This window comes from Balaenoptera physalus, assembly GCF_965194825.1.
Source record: "Balaenoptera physalus genome assembly, chromosome: 9".
NCBI lineage: Eukaryota > Metazoa > Chordata > Mammalia > Artiodactyla > Balaenopteridae > Balaenoptera > Balaenoptera physalus.
The window spans coordinates 31,773,773-31,794,746 of record NC_138888.1 but is presented as its reverse complement, the minus strand read 5'-3'; the positions used below and the strand labels follow the sequence as shown (position 1 = coordinate 31,794,746).

The following is a 20,974-nucleotide window of genomic DNA, read 5'->3' as shown; positions in this document are numbered from 1 at the left end:
CGTGCACTATCTATAGCAACTGACTTCAGTTTTGTTTTGAATGCATTTTTCAACTTCATGCTGTTCTGTTGTCTGTTTCCATATATTGAAAAAAACTAAATAAGTATGCTTATAATTGTTTAAAAATTGGAAATATCTACAAAGGTAGACTAAATGTTCATTTGTAACCTTTCAGTAATTTATACGTCTTTGAATAGTGAAACATATAGAAAATAATAAGCAGAAAGTGAAATTAGTTTTAAGGAAGAATTCTGGGAATTGATTAATGTCAGAATACCAAAATGGCTCCTGGTTGACCCTTATTCTGTTAGAGATTTTGAAAAATTTGAAAACCCTAGAAGAAATGACACAGTCAACCTACTAATAAGTCTGTGCAAAGTGGAATGGAGATTTGAAGTAAGTATCTTCATTGACATTTCCTGAAAATTTTCTCGCAGAACATTTCTCAGGATTTTATGTGAGGTAAGGATTCTGTGATCAAATGCGTGCTAGCAGTGATGGGTTAAATAAAGTTAATCTGGGTCTTTATTTCAGGACTTCTTAGGATCTCTGAAATGTGAATGTTTAGTGTGAATCTTAAGAGCTTACAGCAACAAAGGTTTAGTTTTTGCCTCTGGACACGGGTCATCTGTGGCTCTGGTCCATGTTGTCTTTGTTCAGGGTTTTGGCCGAGCAGCTTCTGTTTAGGACTTTGCTGGTCTTTGGCAGAAGGAAAAGAGATGGTGATTCACAAGCTGAAAGCTTCTGCTAAGAAGTGACACACGTCATTCCTGTTCACATCTTATTGGCCAAAGCAGGTCATGTGGTCCCTTCTGAGTTCAGCAGAGCAGGAGGTGTAACCCGTGTGCAGAAAAGGACCCACCAGAAGGGCAGTGAATATTTTGAACAGTTATACATTCTACTTCAGCATCGTTTCCCAGATGTAGTTGATCAGTGTGGCCTTTTTTCATCCATCGTGTTGTAGCACTAGTGTTCGGCAGCACACGGTTTAGGAAATGCTGATCGTGATAACTCAGGCTTAAATGTTACTTTTGCTTCAAACATACAGATTCCGTGGACATTTTTACTTATTTTCTAGCACTTGTATCCACAGGCAAATTTCTGATTTAAGTGTAATTTAAGAAACAGAGTTTTAGAGCTGGTATTAAAAGATGCAATAATGAAGTATTCAGGGTAATTAGAATTGCATGGGTTTGCCTTAACTGTATTCCAATATAAAGGTTCTCTCTGTCTCAACTATTACCATTAGTGATGGGAAAATTTTTTTCTCAAGTCATTTTTAGACATTGAGATCTCTCTAGATTTCATTTTTCTAGTCAAGGACAGAATGGAGCATAATGATCTTGTACGAAACTGGCAAGCCCCGTAGTGGGTTGATTATGGTTAAAGGCAAAATGGAACATACGATCAAGAAAATGTAAACTTTATTCCAAAATGGTGTTGATGTAAAATTAGCTTGTTTAATAGGTAACAGCTAATTTCCAACCCACATGAATAGTCACATAGAAGCAAACCAGCTAAAATTATTTGAATGGCAATGAGATTTTCTCTACCACTGCAAAGAGTGCCCAAGCTCACTGGCCAGTCACCTCTTGTTAACTATAATTAACTGCAAAATAAAAGAAGGTAAAGCTGTATTTTTCTTGCGAGCCGCATTTAGATTTGAGGGGAAGGTAAGGTTGCAATCCAAAACGATAACTAGTTTACGTTGGAATTATATTTCCATTCCTAAGTATGAGCTGACTTATATTGACCATTCATTCGAATCTTATTCTCCCAAGGAGAGGTACCTTAAAAATAGAATAATACTAAATTGTTCAGTTCTTCTAATTGATTACTCCTGTAAGTTAAAGAAAAAAAATGTTATTGGTCTCTTTGCCAGGGCAAAACTTCACATTAACTGTAGTTAAGACCTAACAGATCTAGCTCATATTGCCTGAGGGATTAGCCACCCTTGACTAGAGGAACTCCAGCTTGGTTCCTGCAGTAAGTGTTCTTTCTCTATAACCTACCTGGTAGCAACATTTTTAATTGTTAGTAAACATTGTGACACCATTTTGGAGACCCGTCTTTAAGGCCTTCTAAGTACAACTGTGTCTTTACACTGCCCTCAAGCTGATGGCCGGAGTATGAAAGTACTTTTCTTCCTTCCTTGGCTACGGCCTTCCCCACAGCTGAATTTGACTACAACGATTTGTTACATAACATTATTTAGACCAGAACATTTCTTTCAGAGTGATTTCACATTTGTCTTCAGCACTACTGTGGGATCTTTTTTTTTTTTTCTAATTAATTGATTTATTTATTTTTGGCTGTGTTGGATCTTCGTTGCTGCGTGCGGGCTTTCTCTAGTTGCGGCGAGCAGGGGGCTACTCTTCGTTGCGGTGCGCGGGCTTCTCATTGCAGTGGCCTCTCCATTGTGGAGCACAGGCTCCAGACGTGCGGGCTTCAGTAGTTGTGGCACATGGGCTCAGTAGTTGTGGCACACAGGCTCCAGAGTGCAGGCTCAGTAGTTGTGGCACATGGGCCTATTCGCTCTGTGGCGTGTGGGATCTTCCTGGACCAGGACTCGAACCTGTGTCCCCTGCATTGGCAGACAGATTCCCAACCACTGCACCACCAGGGAAGCCCACTACTGTGGGATCTTAATCAGCCATTACCTGGGAGAATGTTCTGTGACTTTCTCTAGTGGCCCTGCACCTTTAGCAGCGTCCTCTTCCTATTCATACCCATTCTGTTTTTCATGACTTGGCCCCTTTGGATTCCATCTTGCTCCTCACCCTCCCTGACCTATCCCGATAGTCAGAGAATGGTAAACAGAGGACTTTGTGCTCTTGAACTTCCAGTGCAAATATTTCTAGAACTTAATTCAAAGGAATCAAGTGGGGGGAGTAATCACCTGGGAATTAGCTGAATGGATAGGGAAATCATGTCAAACATACCTCCCAACAGATTGTAACTTTCTATCACACGTATCCCTACTGGCATGTGCCTAAATTGTACGAAGTAGGGATGAGGTAGACGTGCAAGGGATGGTGTCAGGTTTGGCTGGTCTAGCTTTCCTGGGTGATGAATGTACTGGGTAGAGCAGAAGAGCAAATGGAATATGCCAGTGTATATGATCTTTGGCATACTATCATCCTAAGATTCCTTGCTTCTTGTTAACTTTTCTATTTTTATTTTTATTTATTTTTTGCCTACTAAACCCATTGCTTATTTTATTAGTCTAGAAGTGCTTCTGAAATTTTGAAGAGCTTCTTAATTTTTAAAATCTCTAAAAATTACTGGCTGTTGTGTTATCTTTTTTTTTTTACTGTACTTTTTGGGAAGCAGTATGTAATTGAATATTCGTATATTATGCTGACTATGAGTCCGGTAGAGAAACTATGTAATCCTTTTAATTTTGTATTTCAAGAGTACACCAAAGGGTGATTTCACAATTAAATGTTAGATTAAGTTTGAAATGTGGTCAAAAGAAAGATTCCAATTGCATGTTATATATAAAATTATTTTACATAGCAATCTGTGTCACACTGAAAAAGAAAATCTATGAATACATTTCTTGCTCTACCTGGAGAGAAATACTCATTTTGAAATTGGTTTAAGGGCTACACGTGATTCCCAGGATATATGTTTAATGACTGTTCTATATCCAATTATTGTGGGTTTTTTTCCCCTAAATCTCCTTTTATCTAATATGATATCCAGGGAACGTTTCCAACCAAGTGAGTGAAAAGGCTTGTATTGGTGAGCACCTTTCTTGCTTGCCTCATTTCCTACCCTATAGCACACTCAGTGTGAACCTTGGTGTCATTATTTCTTTCCCATTCCTTAGCTTAGTTCTTGTTGGGATGCCTTCCTGTTAGGAAGGGGCTTTGTCCTAAGTGGTGTGCAGGGAGTATGCCCAGGCAATTGAAAGAGGATGAGTTAGGGGAAGTAAGATGTTCTCTGAGAATGAAGGGAGGGAGGAAGGAAGAATGTTGATGGGAGGGGAGTCAAGGAAATTGATTAATTCATAAGAAAGTGGGAAAAGAAGAAAGTACTAGATGCATAGGAGCCGAATGAGCTACAGAAACGCTCTAGGTGTTTCTTGCTTAACATTAAGTGCTGCACTTAGTGATGTCTGTGGATGCATTTAAAATATTTTGTCAATGCACAGTCCCTGCTACACTGTCTAGGTATTCAACTCTCATTTAGGTTGAACCTGAGGCTATAGTTTGGTCTGAAATTCTGTCTGTGGTTAATCCAACCAGTTTACATGAATGGTTCCATGCTTCTGACCTCTAGGCTATAAAAGCAGAACGGATTCAACCACAATATAAGTATGTTGCAGTATATAGGCCAATGTTATAGGCCGAGTTAAAATTGTTCGTTAGGATTTTTCTATGAACTTATTTCTGCATGTGCTTCTGCAGAACGCTTCACTGTCCCCTTTCATTGTTGAGATCCTGAGAATGTTTTGCATCAGTGGCTTGCTGGCATTACTTAAAGTGGAGAGAACTATTGATTAGAAGGGAAAGCTATTGCAATGAAGGAGGAAAACAGATTAAGTTATGTGTATAGCTCGTATTTGGGGAGAGATTTGGTGAGGTGGGGGATATCTTATGTTTTATCTTTAGTTGATAGAAATAAATGGTTAAGTGGGTGAATTCAGGAGAACATGTCATTATTTGCTCCAAAAACCAAAATATTAAGAAAACAGATGTGATGGGGAGGAGCAAGCTGTAGTTTGTTTACCCTTGAGTGACCTCAGGCTGCGTTGAGCCAGGAACACAGCTGGAGTTTGATCAAGGGGAGTTGAGGGTCCAGCTGAGATTGGGCTATCAGGGAAGCACTCTTGGATGCCTGAGTTATGAGCCTCTTTGTTTCACTGGAATGAGAAAAGCCACACACAAATATCATAAACAGTTATATGGCCAAACAGCACCTGATTTCTTACGCTATACTTGAGAAAGCTTGAGGAGGAATTGCGGTTTGCTAATTAGACAAAGAATGAGCTTATATGGGAACAGTCTGTGTTGTAAATAAAGGTATTGAAACATCCCTGTGCTTGTTGCATTGAGTCTGCGGCCTTGAGAACTTCCTGGTTGCCATAAACATGTTCTCTCCCAGTTAACATGTCGTTAGTCAGTATAAATGAGCTACATGTTTGTGGACCAAATTCATGTTTCTTCCTCTGTTCTTTTTGAGGCCAGCACCTCATGGAAGGAAACTCCAGGCCCAGGAAACAATATAGCATATTCTCTTGGTGCTTTTTGTGAAGTGGCTTCTGCTACCAGGAGTTGTCTTATCACCTGCCCTCTGTGACAGCTTTCCTTGTCACTTGATAACCCCAAGAAGCCTCCAGCTCTTCTCAGTGTTAGGACAGAGAGAAGGAGGTGTCAACAATAGATTAAAAATATAGCTCTAGCAGCTTTGTTTCTACTTATTATTTGCTGAAAGGTGCAATATTGTAAATGTTAGATATAGTGCTAGGGTAAAGAGTTCCTACTTTTTCTTTCTCTAAAGCCTCAAGATTAAACAAAACAGTAGTGCTAAAAGCAAGTATATAAATAGAGGGATTAAGAGGATCACCTCTTTCAAAAGCCTTATGAGCCTTTTGAAAAGCCTCATAAAATGAGATGCGTAGATGCTCCAGCGTAAGGTAAAATGAAGAATTGAGAAATACTGGATACTCAAACAGTTGGTTTAAAAAACGCAGATAATCTCTGCCAGTATTTTAGTTGATTATTTGCATATTTGCAGTATAAGAAGAGTTCTTTTTATAGGCTGGATTATTTGGGTAATTTTTACTATGTGGAAGTAGCATCTATGAATTCTTTCTCATCTCCCTTTATGAAATTCATTTACTGTGGACATATAATTATCACTTTATTTATTAATACTAATGCACATATTAAATGCAGGTATTTTAGATGCTAGAGATTCTCAAAGTAATTTTCACATTGGTTTTAGAAATATGATAGTATATATGATTATATCTTAAGAATGATTAATATTCTTAGAATTTTAGTATTTTAAATAGTGAAAGAGCTTGAATATCATCATTCTGTTCTTTTCAATTTATCTGTGTTCTCCACTTATCCTGAATCTGAATCCAAGCTCTACTTCTTATTAGCTGTGTGTCCTTCGGTAAGTGACCTGATTTCTCTGTGACTGTTTCCTTATCTGGGGATAATAATGGTACTAATCTTACAGGGTTATTGCAATTATTAAACAAGTTAATAAGTTCTTACAGCAGTGCTTGTACATAGTAAATACTATGTAAGTATTTTCTATTATTGTTAAACTGATGGTAGAAAGCATCATTTTTTTCAGATTGGTACAAAACAATGAGCAAAGTACAACTGTTTTTTCTGTTTTCCATCACTTGTTACTTTTTCATCTCTGAAGTTACTGACAGGCACGAAGGAGGGTGTCAGGGCCCCAGGCAGGTAGGAAATGGGCATTGCTGGACAGAGGGTCGAGGCAGAGCCCAGGCCCACAGGCTGGCCGAGAGCTGCAGGAGGAGATGGGAAGGCTTCAAGGCAGTTCTCACTCAGGGGTGCTGGGCACTGGCTCTCAAACCACCATGTTATTCTAGAGAACATTAGCTGTGTGGTAAAGACTCCTCGTCTCTTTCCATCCCTGTCAAGAACAGGCTTGGGTGGAATTGAGCCTGAATGGGAAGTGTCTCCATTTTCCCCACTGAGGGGGGCTGAGGGAGGACTGCAGCCAACAAGGAGGTCATCAAGTGTCTGTATCAGGAGAAAGATGGAAATAAAACAGTACAAGTAAGAGTGAAAAATGTAGTTTTGCTGAGAGACGGAGTCATTAAGAATCGTAAAGTAAGATTTGCTTCAGGGAAGCCCCTTGTCAATATAGTCTTTTTATCACTTTGAATCACCAGTATGTAACTTTTCACTAGGATGACTATTCATCATTAAAAATAATTTTAGTTTTTTAACCAATATCGTATCACTAAAGATATGTAACTTTTTTCCACTTATGAAAATGAGTGTAAAAGATTACCATTCCTCTTTAATCAGCTGATGCCCAAAATGACAGACCAATTTGGTTTGGCTCTTAATTTGCATCCTGAATTTTGGTTTCATGCCATTTATCACAGGAAACATACATTTCTTTCATAGCTTTGGGTGACAGGAATAAACTATTGGAAAACAGCAGAGCTCCAGGAATATCAAGTTTAACCTCAGAAGGACACAATTTTTTTGTTTGATATGCAGGCTGTTTATTTTTTCATCATGGAAGTTGCAATTATTATAATAAGATAACAAGTAACAATATGAAATTATCTTCTATTACAAAAAAAGTTAACCTTCTTAACAAAACTGGCATTCCATTGTTTTTCTGATCTCAATAACTTTGTTGTAGAAACTAAAGATGAATAATAAGTATTTTATCTTTCAGAACCTTAACTGAATGATTTTCACACATTAATGTGAATTTTCATATTTTGTGGCTCTGTTTACTTCCTATATTGAAAATAGAGTTGGATGCATAGTAATGTAAGACTGAGCCCTCTTTGGTGCCTATTAAATTATACACATCATTTAACTAAATATAAATGATATGGTGAGTGCTTCCTGAGTAAATAATTTCCATGACTTACCAGATGCAGCCATCAGACGATTCTAAAACTATACATCACACTCTCAATGGCATTTTTCCTGTATTGGCTCTTTGCATGCCAAGTTACAGTCAAGAATGAAGTTCCTCAGGGTTTCATGGTCCATTGTATCAGAAGTTATCAAGTGGCTTTGAACAGCACTGATAATTCTCCCTAAACAATACTTGAAACTAGGCCAAAGGGAAGTGAAACTTCAGTCATTTCTGATGATTAATTAGGATAGTCTTGAAAAGTTTTTCTGTTTGAAGTTTCTTGCCACTAATTTATTGTTTCAAAGTGTGATGTTCTGTCTTTAACTTCCTATTTTCTCCTTCAGTGTTATGATGCATAATTGATATGTCAGTTATATTGGGTACAATTATCAATATGAAGCCTTAAAAAAATAGACCCTGTTTCTGTTAGGTCCAAGGCAAACGTAATTTTCAAACATAGTACTAGACAATCACAAGGCATATTCAGAATTCCAGAAATGCAACACCCTTAGCGTGGTTTTGTTGAAGATACCCTACATATTGTTGGAAATAATCCCAATTCTCTCAGCCTTTACAGGTCAAATTTTCCTGGCTTTAACCATTTTTCTGTGGTTTTTCTTTGAGCTTTCCTAACGTATCATACCTCCATCTTTCTTTAAATGACAAGGTACCTTGGAAAGGGTCTGGGCTGTGAAAAAGGGAAGCAAAGAAAAATTTGTGGTCTGAAACCTGAAAACCAGCCTTTTAAGCTTTAAAATATAACCTTGCCAGGGTGATGTCTCTGGGACTAGTTTGGCAACCCAGTGACTCCATTCAGAAAATAGGAGGCTGCCTAGTCTTACTCTGAAGACATGCAATTTTGATGTACTTGTTTATTTTCTTTGAATGATAGTCGTTTCTTTATTATGAAGGAAGAACACCACCTGCTGCGGCTGGATGGTGAGACTAATTCACATAGATTTTACTAGAAAAGAAATATATTGCCATGGGACAAAAGAGCCTAAAAAAATCCTGCAAAATATATTGTCAAACAAAAAATTCCGCAGAGAACAAAGATCATGCTAATATTGTATATCAGACAAAGCAGATTCTTATAGAATCTTAAAGATCTTCTAGATCTTTATTATTGAAGATGTTTTCTGATCAGGGCATATAGCTTCAGTGCCTTCTAAGGCCTCATGCCTCTTTGAACCACAGCTCTCTCTATAAATTATGAGTTAAAGAATTAATTCCTTTTCACTCTTTGGTAAAAAATAACTCCTTAAGATTCATGTTGGAAGTCATCTATGGAGAATTCTTGCAAAATAGTTGGTGCTTACTTTTTGCTAAAATTAAATTAATTAGCCTAACAGATTAGAGTAGCTCATATGTTTCCCTTATTTCTTATTTTTTAAACAATGACATCTTACAAAACTGAAATGGAGATTATAGTGGCTAGACAGTGCTGGCAATGGTATCTTGAAAACTGAAGGTCCTGATTTTTCTGCTGACTTATCACTGATCTTCTGTCTGGTCAAAGGGAATGACACCCTTACTCCACCCCACCCCCACCCAATAAACACACACAAATGAAAAAGCATTTGAAAGAGAAATAAGAATGGTCAGTTTCCATTTACTCTGAAACTTTTCCCCCTGAAATCTTACCTATTATTTTCACTAATGGTAATTATATATATCAATATATTATAGCATTTACCATATTTAACTGTTTTAAGCACTTCTATAAATTTACTCATTTAGTGCATGTAACACTTACAGGTAGGTAGTATTGTTAATCTCATTTTACAGATGAGGAAACTGAGGTCACATGGCTGAAAAGCGGCTGAGCCAGGACTTGAACTCATGCACTGACTGGCCCTCAGTATTAGGCTCTGCTGTCTCTCAAGGCATTCAACTCACTAAATCAAAAGAAATCCATTCAGTTTCATTCTTGTTGAACTCTGAATGAACAGCATTTGATATTGTCAACTATCCTCTTCTTGAAACTTTATCCTCCTTTGCATTTGTGACAATTATTTATCAAGCACTGCTCCATGTCAAGCACTGTTCTAGGCACTGAGGATATTTCAGAGAATAACAGTCAGATGAAAATCCTTGTGTGGAGCTCACATTCTAATGGAGAGGGACAGCTAATGACAGACAATGAAAATAAACATAAATTACAGAGTATGTTAGAAGACGGTAAGTGCTATGGAAAAATATACATAAATATGTATAAAGGGAGAAGGATAGAGAGGATTTGGGAGTACCTCCTGGGTGGGGGGAGTACAAATTAAATGGCATGGTTAAGTGAGGCCCTATTAAGAAAGTAATATTTGAGCAAGGAATTAAAGGAGATGGGGATGGGCAATGAGGAGGATATCTGGGGGAAGAGCATTCCAGGAAGAGGGAACAGGCAGCACAGGGGCTGTGAGGTGGATATGCCTGGCATGTTCACGGAAGAGCAAGGAGGTCAGGGAGGCTGGAGAGGGTCAAAGGGGAGAGTGGTGGACATGAGGCCCAGGAAGCAGGGGGAGGGCAGAACAGGAACCTGCAGGCTGGTCTGGCAATTTGGCTCCTCCTTTGAGAGAAATGGAGACCTTTTGGAGAATTTTGACCAGAGGATGACCTGATCTGGATGTATGTTTTTATAAAATCACTCTGGCTTTAGAAGAGGCAACAGTGGGAAAACAGGAGGCTGTTGGGATAATCCAGGTGAAAGACAAAAGCAGAGGTGGCTCAGACAAAGGTAACAGGGGAGTGGTGAGAATTGGGTGTGTTTTGAAGGTAGAGCCAACATGGAGGTACAACAACATTGGTAGAGCCAACATTGGAGGTAGCGTTGAGGGAAAGAGGAGAATCAAGGATGACCCCAAGGCTTCCAGTCTGATCAACTCGAACTGAGGTGGGAAAGAAAGTCTGTGAGTGAAGGGGTTAGGAAAGATGGGGAGCTCAGTTCGGACATAGAATAAAAACATGTATCAACAAAACATGTTAAATATAATATTAAAAGTTAAGACCAACCTAAATGTTCAACAATAAAGAATAGAATGAATAAATTATATCTCCATACAATGGAGTACTATGGAGATGTAAAAATATTTTGCACATCAATATATTATTTATTGATATGACGTATTAACTGAAAAAAAAAGCTGGTTGTCAGTACTCATGGTATAACTCATGTTGTGCATAGGAAAAATAAAATACATAGTAAAATTTTAGTAGTAGTAGTTTGGGGTGATTTAATATTTTTGTTTTTATATCTCTATTTAAAATTTTTTTGTAACTTTTGTGAGTAAAAAGGGAGAGTATGTATTCTAATTGCACTTGAGTTAGATTTATATAAATATAATTTGGTAATAATACATATGGGTAAAAAGGATACTTGAAGGATATGCACCACAGGGTTAATGTATTTTATATAAATAACAGGGTCATGAGTGATTTTTCTTTTCTTTTTTTCTAGATTGTTTATATTTTCTAAGTTTTAACAAATAACAGGTATTTCCAGGGCAATGTAAAAATATATATAAATTTAAAGAAAACGTTTGTGCACGGTCAACCGGTAAACTTGCCCTGTAAAGTACTGTATCTTCATCTTATGGACTGTGTTTTTGGACTATGAGATGGCTATAAGACCATGTATAGTAAGGGGAGGGGAAGACATTCTTTCCCATATTTGGGGGAACTACCAAGTTACCAAGGGCATCCCACTGTAATTTTTCAACAACCAGCCCTATTCGTGCTGTGAAAGTACACTGAGAATCAGGAGGGGCAGGTAAAGAAAAACTTGGAAGATCCATTGACCGCTCTACTCTACTTCAAATAACCTTTGTCTTTCAGATGATTCTTACATAAGTTTAAAAATTGCATCCATTTATTAAAACATTTTACACACGGTAAAATGTTAAGATCCATATCAGTTTAAAAAATTCACCCATTGCTCCATTGTTGTTAGAGATGATTACTCTTCCCATGGTATATCAAATTTCAACTTGATATACTTTATTATTTCTGAAGCTTAAAGTATATGAAGATTTGAATGCTTCCACGTTCAAACTCGACACTCTTTAATGATTTTTTTTAAAAAAATGCAACTCATTCTAGGCAGAGACTTTAAAAACAACTTTACAACAATTTTGTGGTATCCATTTTAAGATGCCAGTAGGCAGTCAAAATGTAATATCAGGTTCTAAGAAAGTGGTATAGATGTGAACTGGTTGCCTAGGTGAAATGATTGATTGATGTGATTTTGTTTTGTTATTTCAAGGGAGTGAAAAAAATAGACCCCAAATTCTATGAAAAATTTATCAGTCACAGATTTGGAGAAGAAATGGTACATCGCATAGATCTTTGCTCCATGCTGAAGAAAAAGCAAAGTAATGGTTATTATCACTGTGAGTCTTCAATTGTGATTGGTGAGTGCCATTTAAAAATTACTTATTATCTTTGATTTTGATTTCTTTAGTATCATTTTGTTTTGGCAAATGTTTATGTTGTATGTTTTTCTCAACGACATATTTTCCTAAATATTACGTTTTGACAATAATACATTAAAAATTTTGTGGAACATATTTAGTATTCATGTTTATCAATCAAGATTTTAGTACCTATAGTTTTTATACTTTTGTGCTTTAAACACAATCATCATGAAGTCTTCAAATGTTGAGTCATAATTCATTTCAGTTTAATTTTATTTCATGAATATGAAGAAAGCATTTTCTCCAGTGAAGGCCTACGTGACCACAGCATTCTATACCAGGCATTTTTGTGTTCACTGCTTCATTAGGAAGAGAATGTGCCAGGCCAGGAAGTTTCACTCTGGGAAGGGAAAGCATAGGTGGCCTGCAAAGATTGAACACTTGTCCTTTAATTTCTTCCCTAAGAAAAACATGTTTTAAGGGGAAACAAAGATTCATACATAAATGCTCTGTCATCATATCAGGGAGACGGCATGTGATGAGACAGGTTCATACACAATTATGTTTCCGACTGCAAAGTGTGTACACCAAATGAAGACTCTGAAAAACCAGAGCAGGGGTATTTCTCATTGTTTGCAATGTGAATGTCTTTTAAAGGAGCCTGATCTGTTATGATTAAAATATACAATTTCAAACTGGGCAGTCTTCTTATAAAATTGTGAACTTCAAGACAACCTGATTTGTATAGTTTTGAAGTAACATGAAAATACTCAGAGAAGATAAATACCAGTATCTAAATATTTCAAGGTCTTCAACCAAGGTAATTTCTCTCCACGTCAGCTTGAAGAAAACCTATGGAAATATACATCGTGAAAGAATCTTTATACTGAAGTTTAAAGTATTTTAAAAATGTTCAAGAGACACAATTTTGTTTCTAAATCCTCACTAGAGATCTTCAGAGAAATCATTATTTTACCTTCCAAAAATCTTAGCTATCTTAAACAGAAGATAATTAATATGTCATTTGAATTTTATGTTCTGAAACATTTCAAGTGTGCTTTAAGGAAGATTTTTGTGTTTTCAGAATCTCTGTAAGAGAGCTGCCTTCCATCAAAGTTTTGATGAAGACCAAACATTGCTGTTTAGGTTCACCGTAAAAGGCAAATTTAAATGCTTCTTGCGTAATATAGATTTTGGCTAGCTTTCCATATCTTCTCTGTAATTACTTTAGACCAACCTTGAAGGAGAACTCAGTGCTTCATTGCCTTTCCACTCCCATTTTTTAAAAAAAGAGCAGTATGTAGATTTTACTGAAGGTATTGTGGGGCTGCATTATATAGCTCACAGCATGGATCTCCTATATTGCCATTAGACAGCTCTGTTCAGGTCATCCCAGATTACTGTGTTCCACTCACTGAGTTTTCTTTTATTGCTGTTTACCAGCTTGGTTTCTAAAATTCCCCATATTATAGGCAATTTCTCTAGATTTTTCTCTCAGGCTTCTTTATCTCTCACCCTTTTCTAATTCAGAGCAATTTAGCTTCTTTCAAACTTCACTCATCTTATATCCCCATATCAATCATTTACCATTATTTAAAAAATGGTTTTTGCCTATTACACATACTCTATATTCTCCTACCTTTATTAACATTAAAGCAATATCTGCATCTAAAATGATAATTATTATTTAATAATTAGCCAGTTTTAATACACACTAGAGTCCTATATTTGCTATGGATAATTACTGATTTTCTTGATCTTACCTGAGTTTTGCAACAGAGAATATTGGGCAGGATTCAGGACTCTTTCTTCGTGAGTTTCATTTCTTGTGCAGATTATTTTTTTGTATTATCTTTTTTTTTTAAAATTTTTATTGGAGTATAGTTGATTTGCAATGTTGTGCTAGTTTCAGTTGTACAGCAAAGTGAATCAGTTATACATTACATATATCCACTCTTTTTTAGATTCTTTTCCCATATAGGCCATTACAGAGTACAGAGTAGAGTTCCCTGTGCTATACAGCAGGTTCTTATTAGCTATCTGTTTTATATATAGTAATGTGTATATGTCAATCCCAATCTCCCAGTTTATCCCTCCCCTCCCTTACCCCCTGGTAACCATAAGTTTGTTTTCTATATCTGTAACTCTATTTCTGTTTGTAGATAAGTTCATTTGTACCCTTTTTTTAGATTCCACATATAAATGATATCATATGATATTTGTCTTTCTCTGTCTGACTTACTTCACTCAGTATGACAAACTCTAGGTCTATCCATGTAGCTGCAAATGACATTATTTTGTCCTTTTTTATGGCTGAGTAATATTCCATTGTATATATGTACCACATCTTCTTTATCCATTCCTCTGTTGATGGACATTTAGGTTGCTTCCATGTCCTGGCTATTGTAAATAGTGCTGCAATGAACATTGGGGTACATGTATCCTTTCGAATTATGGTTTTCTCCAGATATATGTCTAGGAGTGGGATTGCTGGATCATATGGTAGCTCTATTTTTAGTTTTTTAAGGAACCTCCATACTGTTCTCCAAAGTGGCTGTACCAGTTTACATTCCCACTAACAGTGCATGAGCGTTCCCTTTCTTCACACCCTCTCCAGAATTTACTGTTTGTAGATTTTCTGATGATGGCCATTCTGACCGGTGTGAGGTGATACCTCATTATAGTTTTGATTTGCATTTCTCTAATAATTAGTGATGTTGAGCATCTTTCCACGTGCTTTTTAGCTATCTGTATGCCTTCTTTGGAGAAATGTCTATTTAGATCTTCCGCCCTCTTGTTCAGATTTAATTGGCTTCCATTGGTATGGCTTCTCTTTAATTTGATACTAACTCAAATTTAATGTCTGTTTCCTGAACTTTGAATCAGTATTGTGTTGTATACATTAAAGAGTGAGACAGATTTGAGATCTTAAGATATTTTGTATTCAGAATTCTAGAGTAGAAGTTAGGCTTCAGGGACTCTGGGAACCTTCTGAAATTGTTTATAAAACTTTGTATGTAGGTACATATGTGAATTTTTCTGGGGAGAGAATTTATTAGATTTACATATTTCCTATCTCTTAATTTGTTAATGGTGCATTCTTGGAGAGCACTGGATTCCAAATCACTGATTTTCTTTACAGCTGTCTCAATTATATCATTTAGGACATTAAAAAGAAAACAATAAAACAAACTAATGACTATATGCTTCATTTCCAAGATTTCCAGTTGATTCTTTTTCATCCTTTCCTGTTCTGATCTTTGCTTTGTGGATGCTATTCCTTCATTTATTTCTTTGATGATGTCAATATAATTAATTTTGAAAATTCATGTTTTGAAAATCTGGTTCCTTGGGTGTGAATTCTACTATTTGTTGGGTCTTTTGTGGCACTTGATTTCCTCTGGTGCTTTTAAAGTTTTTTTTGAGAGCTCATTTAATTGTGCATGTTTCCCCCTCATAACCCCATGTGTGGTTTTGCAGATGTCTCAGTCCCAGTCCCACAGGGTACACTACTTTGTATTAGGTTAGGAACTGGCAACAGCAACCATCCTTGTCCATAAGGAGTTGGAGTGCGTTCTTCTTGTCTCTTACCAACTTGTGAGGTTTTCTTAAGAGTAAAGATAATTAGCCCTTTGCCATATTGACTTCAAATATTTTTCCAGGTTTTATTTTGCATTGAGTTTTGGTCACAAGATATTTTTCATATTAAATGTTTTAATTTTTGTAAAACTATAGATAAAAAAATTCTGTGATTTCTTTAATTATTATGACTAGAGTCATCTCCAAACCAAAGATTTGGTACATTTTCTTCTGATTTTTTTGTTATTATTTTTGCATTTGGGCTTTTCATCTATCTGGTGTGATCATTAATTAAGTAGTCAGACATAGAGGATTAACGTAGAAATCCAGTTACTAAAAGTGGTTGTGAAATAGAGATTTAGTTTTAGGAAATTTAGGGTTTTTAAAATTTTAATTTATTAAAAATTAAAAATTAATTAAATATTAATTTATTAAAAATTGTTTATTTTTATTTAAACAATAAACAATTTTTAATTGTTTATTTTAAAATATTTATTTAAAATAAATATTAATTTATTAAAAATTGTTTAAACAAATTTAAATTTAATTTGTTTTTATAATTTTAATTACTTGCCAATCTGGGGGTGATTTTATGTAAAAAATCTGGGTTTCTGGTGCCTTTGAACAATCCAGAAATGTGGCCACATGTGCTCTGCGTTCTTGCATGCAGCGATTTCCTGGGTGGGGTAGTAGGCACACCTTGAAAGTAGTGCCTTTCATCATCCCCTGACTCTTGTTCTTCTACAATTTGCCTAACTCACTTGCACTACTTGGTTGGTTCCTGAAGGCATCTGAGTTTGGATCCCCTGGCAGCTGCTGCTATTCCCTGGGTCTACTTTTCATTTCCATGCTGAGCATTTTCCTCTCCAGCTTCTGCCATCATGCATCTTTATATGGAGTGTTAGGGGAGTTTGGTAGGATATGGAGGCAACAGTCACATGTTCAGATGCAAGAGAAAGGTACTACATTTTAATTCTTTCATAATAAGAAATGTGGTTGATATTATGCTTACCTAATATTGAGGTATAACTTCTTACAAACCTAACTGCATTAATCAGCTAAAATTCCAAAACAAACAAACAAAAAAAGTGAAAAACCAGTTCTTCCTGGTGAATCCAGGAATGAACTATAGCTCAGATATCCTAGGGTGGTGAAAGCTGTTCTCTGTGAGCTACTTACTGGAGTTGGGTGAATTAATTTTTCTCTTGCAGCTCTGTTCCATTTATATTTCCTTAGGGAAGGTAATTGAGTAAATGACACCCTTTGTAAGATTGATGAGCAGTTTCGTGCTTGCAAAGACTAGTTTACTTTCAGCTGTCAGATACCTCTTAGAGGAGGCAGTGGGGAATTTGGAAAGGTCTAGAAGATATATATATATATATATATATTTTTTTTTTTTTTTTTGCAGGCCAATGTACTTCTTTATAGCTTCTGCTAGCAGAGGTACAAACATGATTTTCTGAGAACCCCAGCGGTTTTTTGGTTTAATAATAATTATTCACCATTAATTTAATGAATGTTATTGAAAGTGTACAATGTGTGCACTTCTCTTCGGTATAATGAGATACAGAGAAGTGTAAGACATAGCCCTTAAGAGTGATATAGCGTCACTGGGGAGCTAAGACTACATCTGAGAAATGGAGAGGGAGGAGTAGTAGAGAAATAGGGCTTCATCCCTAACAATAATGGGCTTTGATAGGACACAGTGGAAGAAGCTTATAACTTTAGCTTCTAGGAAAGTGGGGATGGGGAGCGGCAGAGCTTGGATAAATAGGATGAGGCGGATAGTAGAGAAAGGACACTGTCCAGGAACAATAGGTACAGTTTACAGGGGGAGAGAAGCGATAGATTGGGAGGCAGGGTGGGGGTAATATTAGTGCTAATATTAAGTGATAGGAATAATAGTAATATTAGAGATAGGAGGCACCGTGACTGAGTCCACAGTCTAGTTAGCTGAGGAAGCTACAGAGGGGAGGTTTGTGTGTTTGAGGAGTTGGTGAGGGAGGTGGGAAAGGAGATGGGCACAGTTGAATATACTAAGTCAGTGAGGAAGTGATAAAGGAAACTGAGTAGATAGATGTGAGATAAAAAGAGGGTGAAGTTTAATACTCAACATAATGACATAGGATTGGATCCTAAAGATAAGACCTTCAATTAGTTCTATACTGTAGAACAGAGGCAGTGAGAGGGTTAGGGTTGGGCTGACCATCAGCTGAAATAGAAACAAACAGGCCTATGCAGATATGGTGATAGAAGAGGAGAAGGGTCATAGTCAGTAAGTTAGCCTCATCAGAGCTGTAGTCAGCAGTCTGTAGCCAATGTCAAATAGGTCAGACCAACAAGACACCAGACTCAGACTTTATGGGCTGAAATAACTATGGAGAATTCCAAGTGAGTTGAGTCAATGCCTTTATTCTATCCAGGTGTCCCCGCTTTTTTAGAATCACTCTTAGACCTGGACAGCTTAGACCAGTCCTGTCAAGTCTTAAAAGCCTTGTCATGGTCCATCCAGTGATTCCCGGTGGTCCTGTGTAGGTGGTGGTTCAGCCAAAAGGAAAGTACTTTTTGGGGTTACTTCTCAAGAGACCCTGAGATTTGACTTTGGTGTTCTAACCTTCAGTGCTTCTTTGCCATTAGGGGTCAGGGCAGAGCTCCAAAAGCTCTGGATCTTGCCCAGTTTGGTATGTAAGCATGGGGGTCTTCTCTATGGAAGATAATGATGTCAATGTAATTGACCCATTGGTTGATAGGGTAGGAAGAGGTGGAGGGAAAAGGAAGTCAACAGTTTTTCTTCCTTGGGTGAAAGGCGTAGCTAGGACAAATATCTTTCAGCTTTCTAGAATCCATAAATCTGAGCCTTTGTCATATCAGTGATAAGTAATAAATTTCTAAAATGTTTAATTTGAAAATGTTTATATTGCTAAAATGTCATACACTCACTTAAATGTTTACTTAGTAGGTAGGGGTATTGGCATTAGATATGTGCTTAAATGTCTTTTTTCTCACGTGAATCATTTACTTTTTTTTTTTTTACATCTTTATTGGAGTATAATTGCTTTACAATGTTGTGTTAGTATCTGCTGTATAACAAAGTGAATCAGCTATACATATATGTATATCCCCATATCTCCTCCCTCTTGCATCTCTTCCCACCCTCCCTATCCCACCCCTCTAGGCGGTCACAAAGCACCAAGCTGATCTCCCTGTGCTATGCAGCTGTTTCCCACTAGCTATCTCTTTTACATTTGGTAGTGTCTATATATCAATGCTACTCTCTCACTTCGTCCCAGTTTCCCCTCCCCCGACCCTGTGTCCTCAATTCCATTCTCTACGTCTGCATCTTTATTCCTGTCCTGCCACTAGGTTCATCAGAACCATTTTTTTTTTAGATTCCATATATATGCGTTAGCACACGGTATTTGTTTTTCTCTTTCTGCCTTACTTCACTCTGTATGACCAGTAAAAATGTGCTTCATTGTGCTTATCTTATGAATGATTTAATAGTCTAAGGCTACACTTTTGTTGGGCTTTAAGCTCTTATGGCTTTAGTCACTATTTCTCAAAGTTTGGTCCATGGATCTCTGACAGTCCCTGAGATACTTTTAGGGTCTGTGAGGGCAAAACTATTTTTATAATAATACTAAGATATTATTTGCTTTTTCCTCTGGGTTAACATTTGCACTTATGATGCAAAAGCAGTGGTGGGTAAAACTGTGGGTTACCAGTGTGAATCAAGGCAGTTGCAAAAAAAAAAGTCAATATTACATAAGAATGGTCTTGCTGAGTAGTAAGAATTATTAATTGTATTTAATCTCAACCTTTGAGAATGTGTCTTTTTAATATTTGTGTAACAAAAATGGGAGGTGCTCATAAAGCACCTCTGCATATTGAAGTGGGAGATTAACTCAGGGAAGAGCACTGTGTGGTTGTTTAAGTTGCAAGCTAAAATAGCCACTTTCCTTCATGGAACACCATTTTTTCTTGAAAATTGACCCATGGACATTTTTCATTTTCACACCTGGGTGTTTGGCAGACATCTTCTTGAAACTAAATAAACCTGTCACATCAAGGACAACTGACATGATTTACTGCTAATGATAAAATTCAAGCTTTCAGGCAATAATAAGAATTTTAGAAAACTGTAATCTATTACCATGAGTTGACAGATTCCTAAACTTAAAGACTTTCCCCCACTTTTTAAAAAAAATTTATTTATTTTGTTTATTTATTTTTGGCTGCGTTGGGTCTTTGTTGCTGTGCACGGGCTTTCTCTAGTTGCGGTGAGCGGGATTACTCTTCGTTGCGGTGCATGGGCTTCTCGTTGTGGTGGCCTCTTTTGTTGTGGAGCACGGGCTCTAGGCACGTGGGCTTCAGTAGTTGTGGCACGTGGGCTCAGTAGTTGTGGCACGTGGGCTCAGTAGTTGTGGCTCATGGGCTCTAGAGCGCAGGCTCAGTAGTTGTGGCACATGGGCTTAGTTGCTCCGCGGCATGTGGGATCTTCCCAGACCAGGGCTCAAACCCATGTCCCCTGCATTAGCAGGCAGACTCTCAACCACTGTGCCACCAGGGAAGCCCCCCCTCACTTTTTTTTAATGGAAAATTTTATACACAAAAGTAGAGAACACAGAGTAGAATAAGAAACTCCATTTTTCCAGTTGATCACACTATCTGTCTTTACTTTATTGAGGTATAACGTATACACGAAACTTGTACCTGTTTGAAGTGTATAACTTGATGAGTTTTTAACATATGTATGCACTTGTGAAACCATTATCATCATCAAGATACTGAAAATTTCCTTCACCCCCAAACATTTACTTGCTCCCCTTGGTAATCCATAAAGACTTACCTAATGAGATGGTGTGATATTAATGAATTTTTTGATGTTATATAATGAAATATGTGAAAATATGGAGAATCTGCATAACTCAGTGAATCAATATTTTTAAAATGACTGATGTGTGTCGTTACAAGCATATGCATGGATAAAAGACCTATTAAAAGGTCAATATAGACCAGAAGATTTAACTGTAAAGAGTATGAAAAGTTCATTGTTACGCTTTTAAGATTCCACATTGCAACTAAACTTTAAGAAACTACAACTTGTCAAGTTTTGATGTAATATCAAAGAAGAATATCCACAGTTATCTGAAAAGGCTATTATTCTCTTCCTTCTTCTAAATATACTTCTATGTGAGACTGGATTTTTCTTATACTTCAAATGAAACAACATATTGCAACAGATTGAATGCAGAATCAGATATGAGGATAAAACTGATTAAGCCAGACATTAAAGAAAATTACGAGAATGAAAAATAATGCCATTCATCTCACTAGAAAAATTTTTAATTTAAAAAATATAGGTATTTTCACAAAACATTATTTATTAA

General features: G+C 36.8%; 1 protein-coding gene across 7 annotated transcripts in view; it reads left to right on the top strand.

The window, feature by feature from the left end:
* The window catches only part of AKAP7 (A-kinase anchoring protein 7), a gene marked incomplete at its 5' end in the record, with an annotated part of 141,452 nt that overhangs the window by 69,576 nt on the left and 50,902 nt on the right, over positions 1 to 20,974 (top strand). For all 7 annotated transcript variants that reach the window (XM_082474825.1, XM_082474830.1, XM_082474831.1 and 4 more), the window contains one exon: positions 11,855 to 12,002. In XM_082474825.1, coding sequence (XP_082330951.1) covers positions 11,855 to 12,002 — 148 coding nt within the window. The remainder of the gene's footprint in view (positions 1 to 11,854; positions 12,003 to 20,974) is intronic.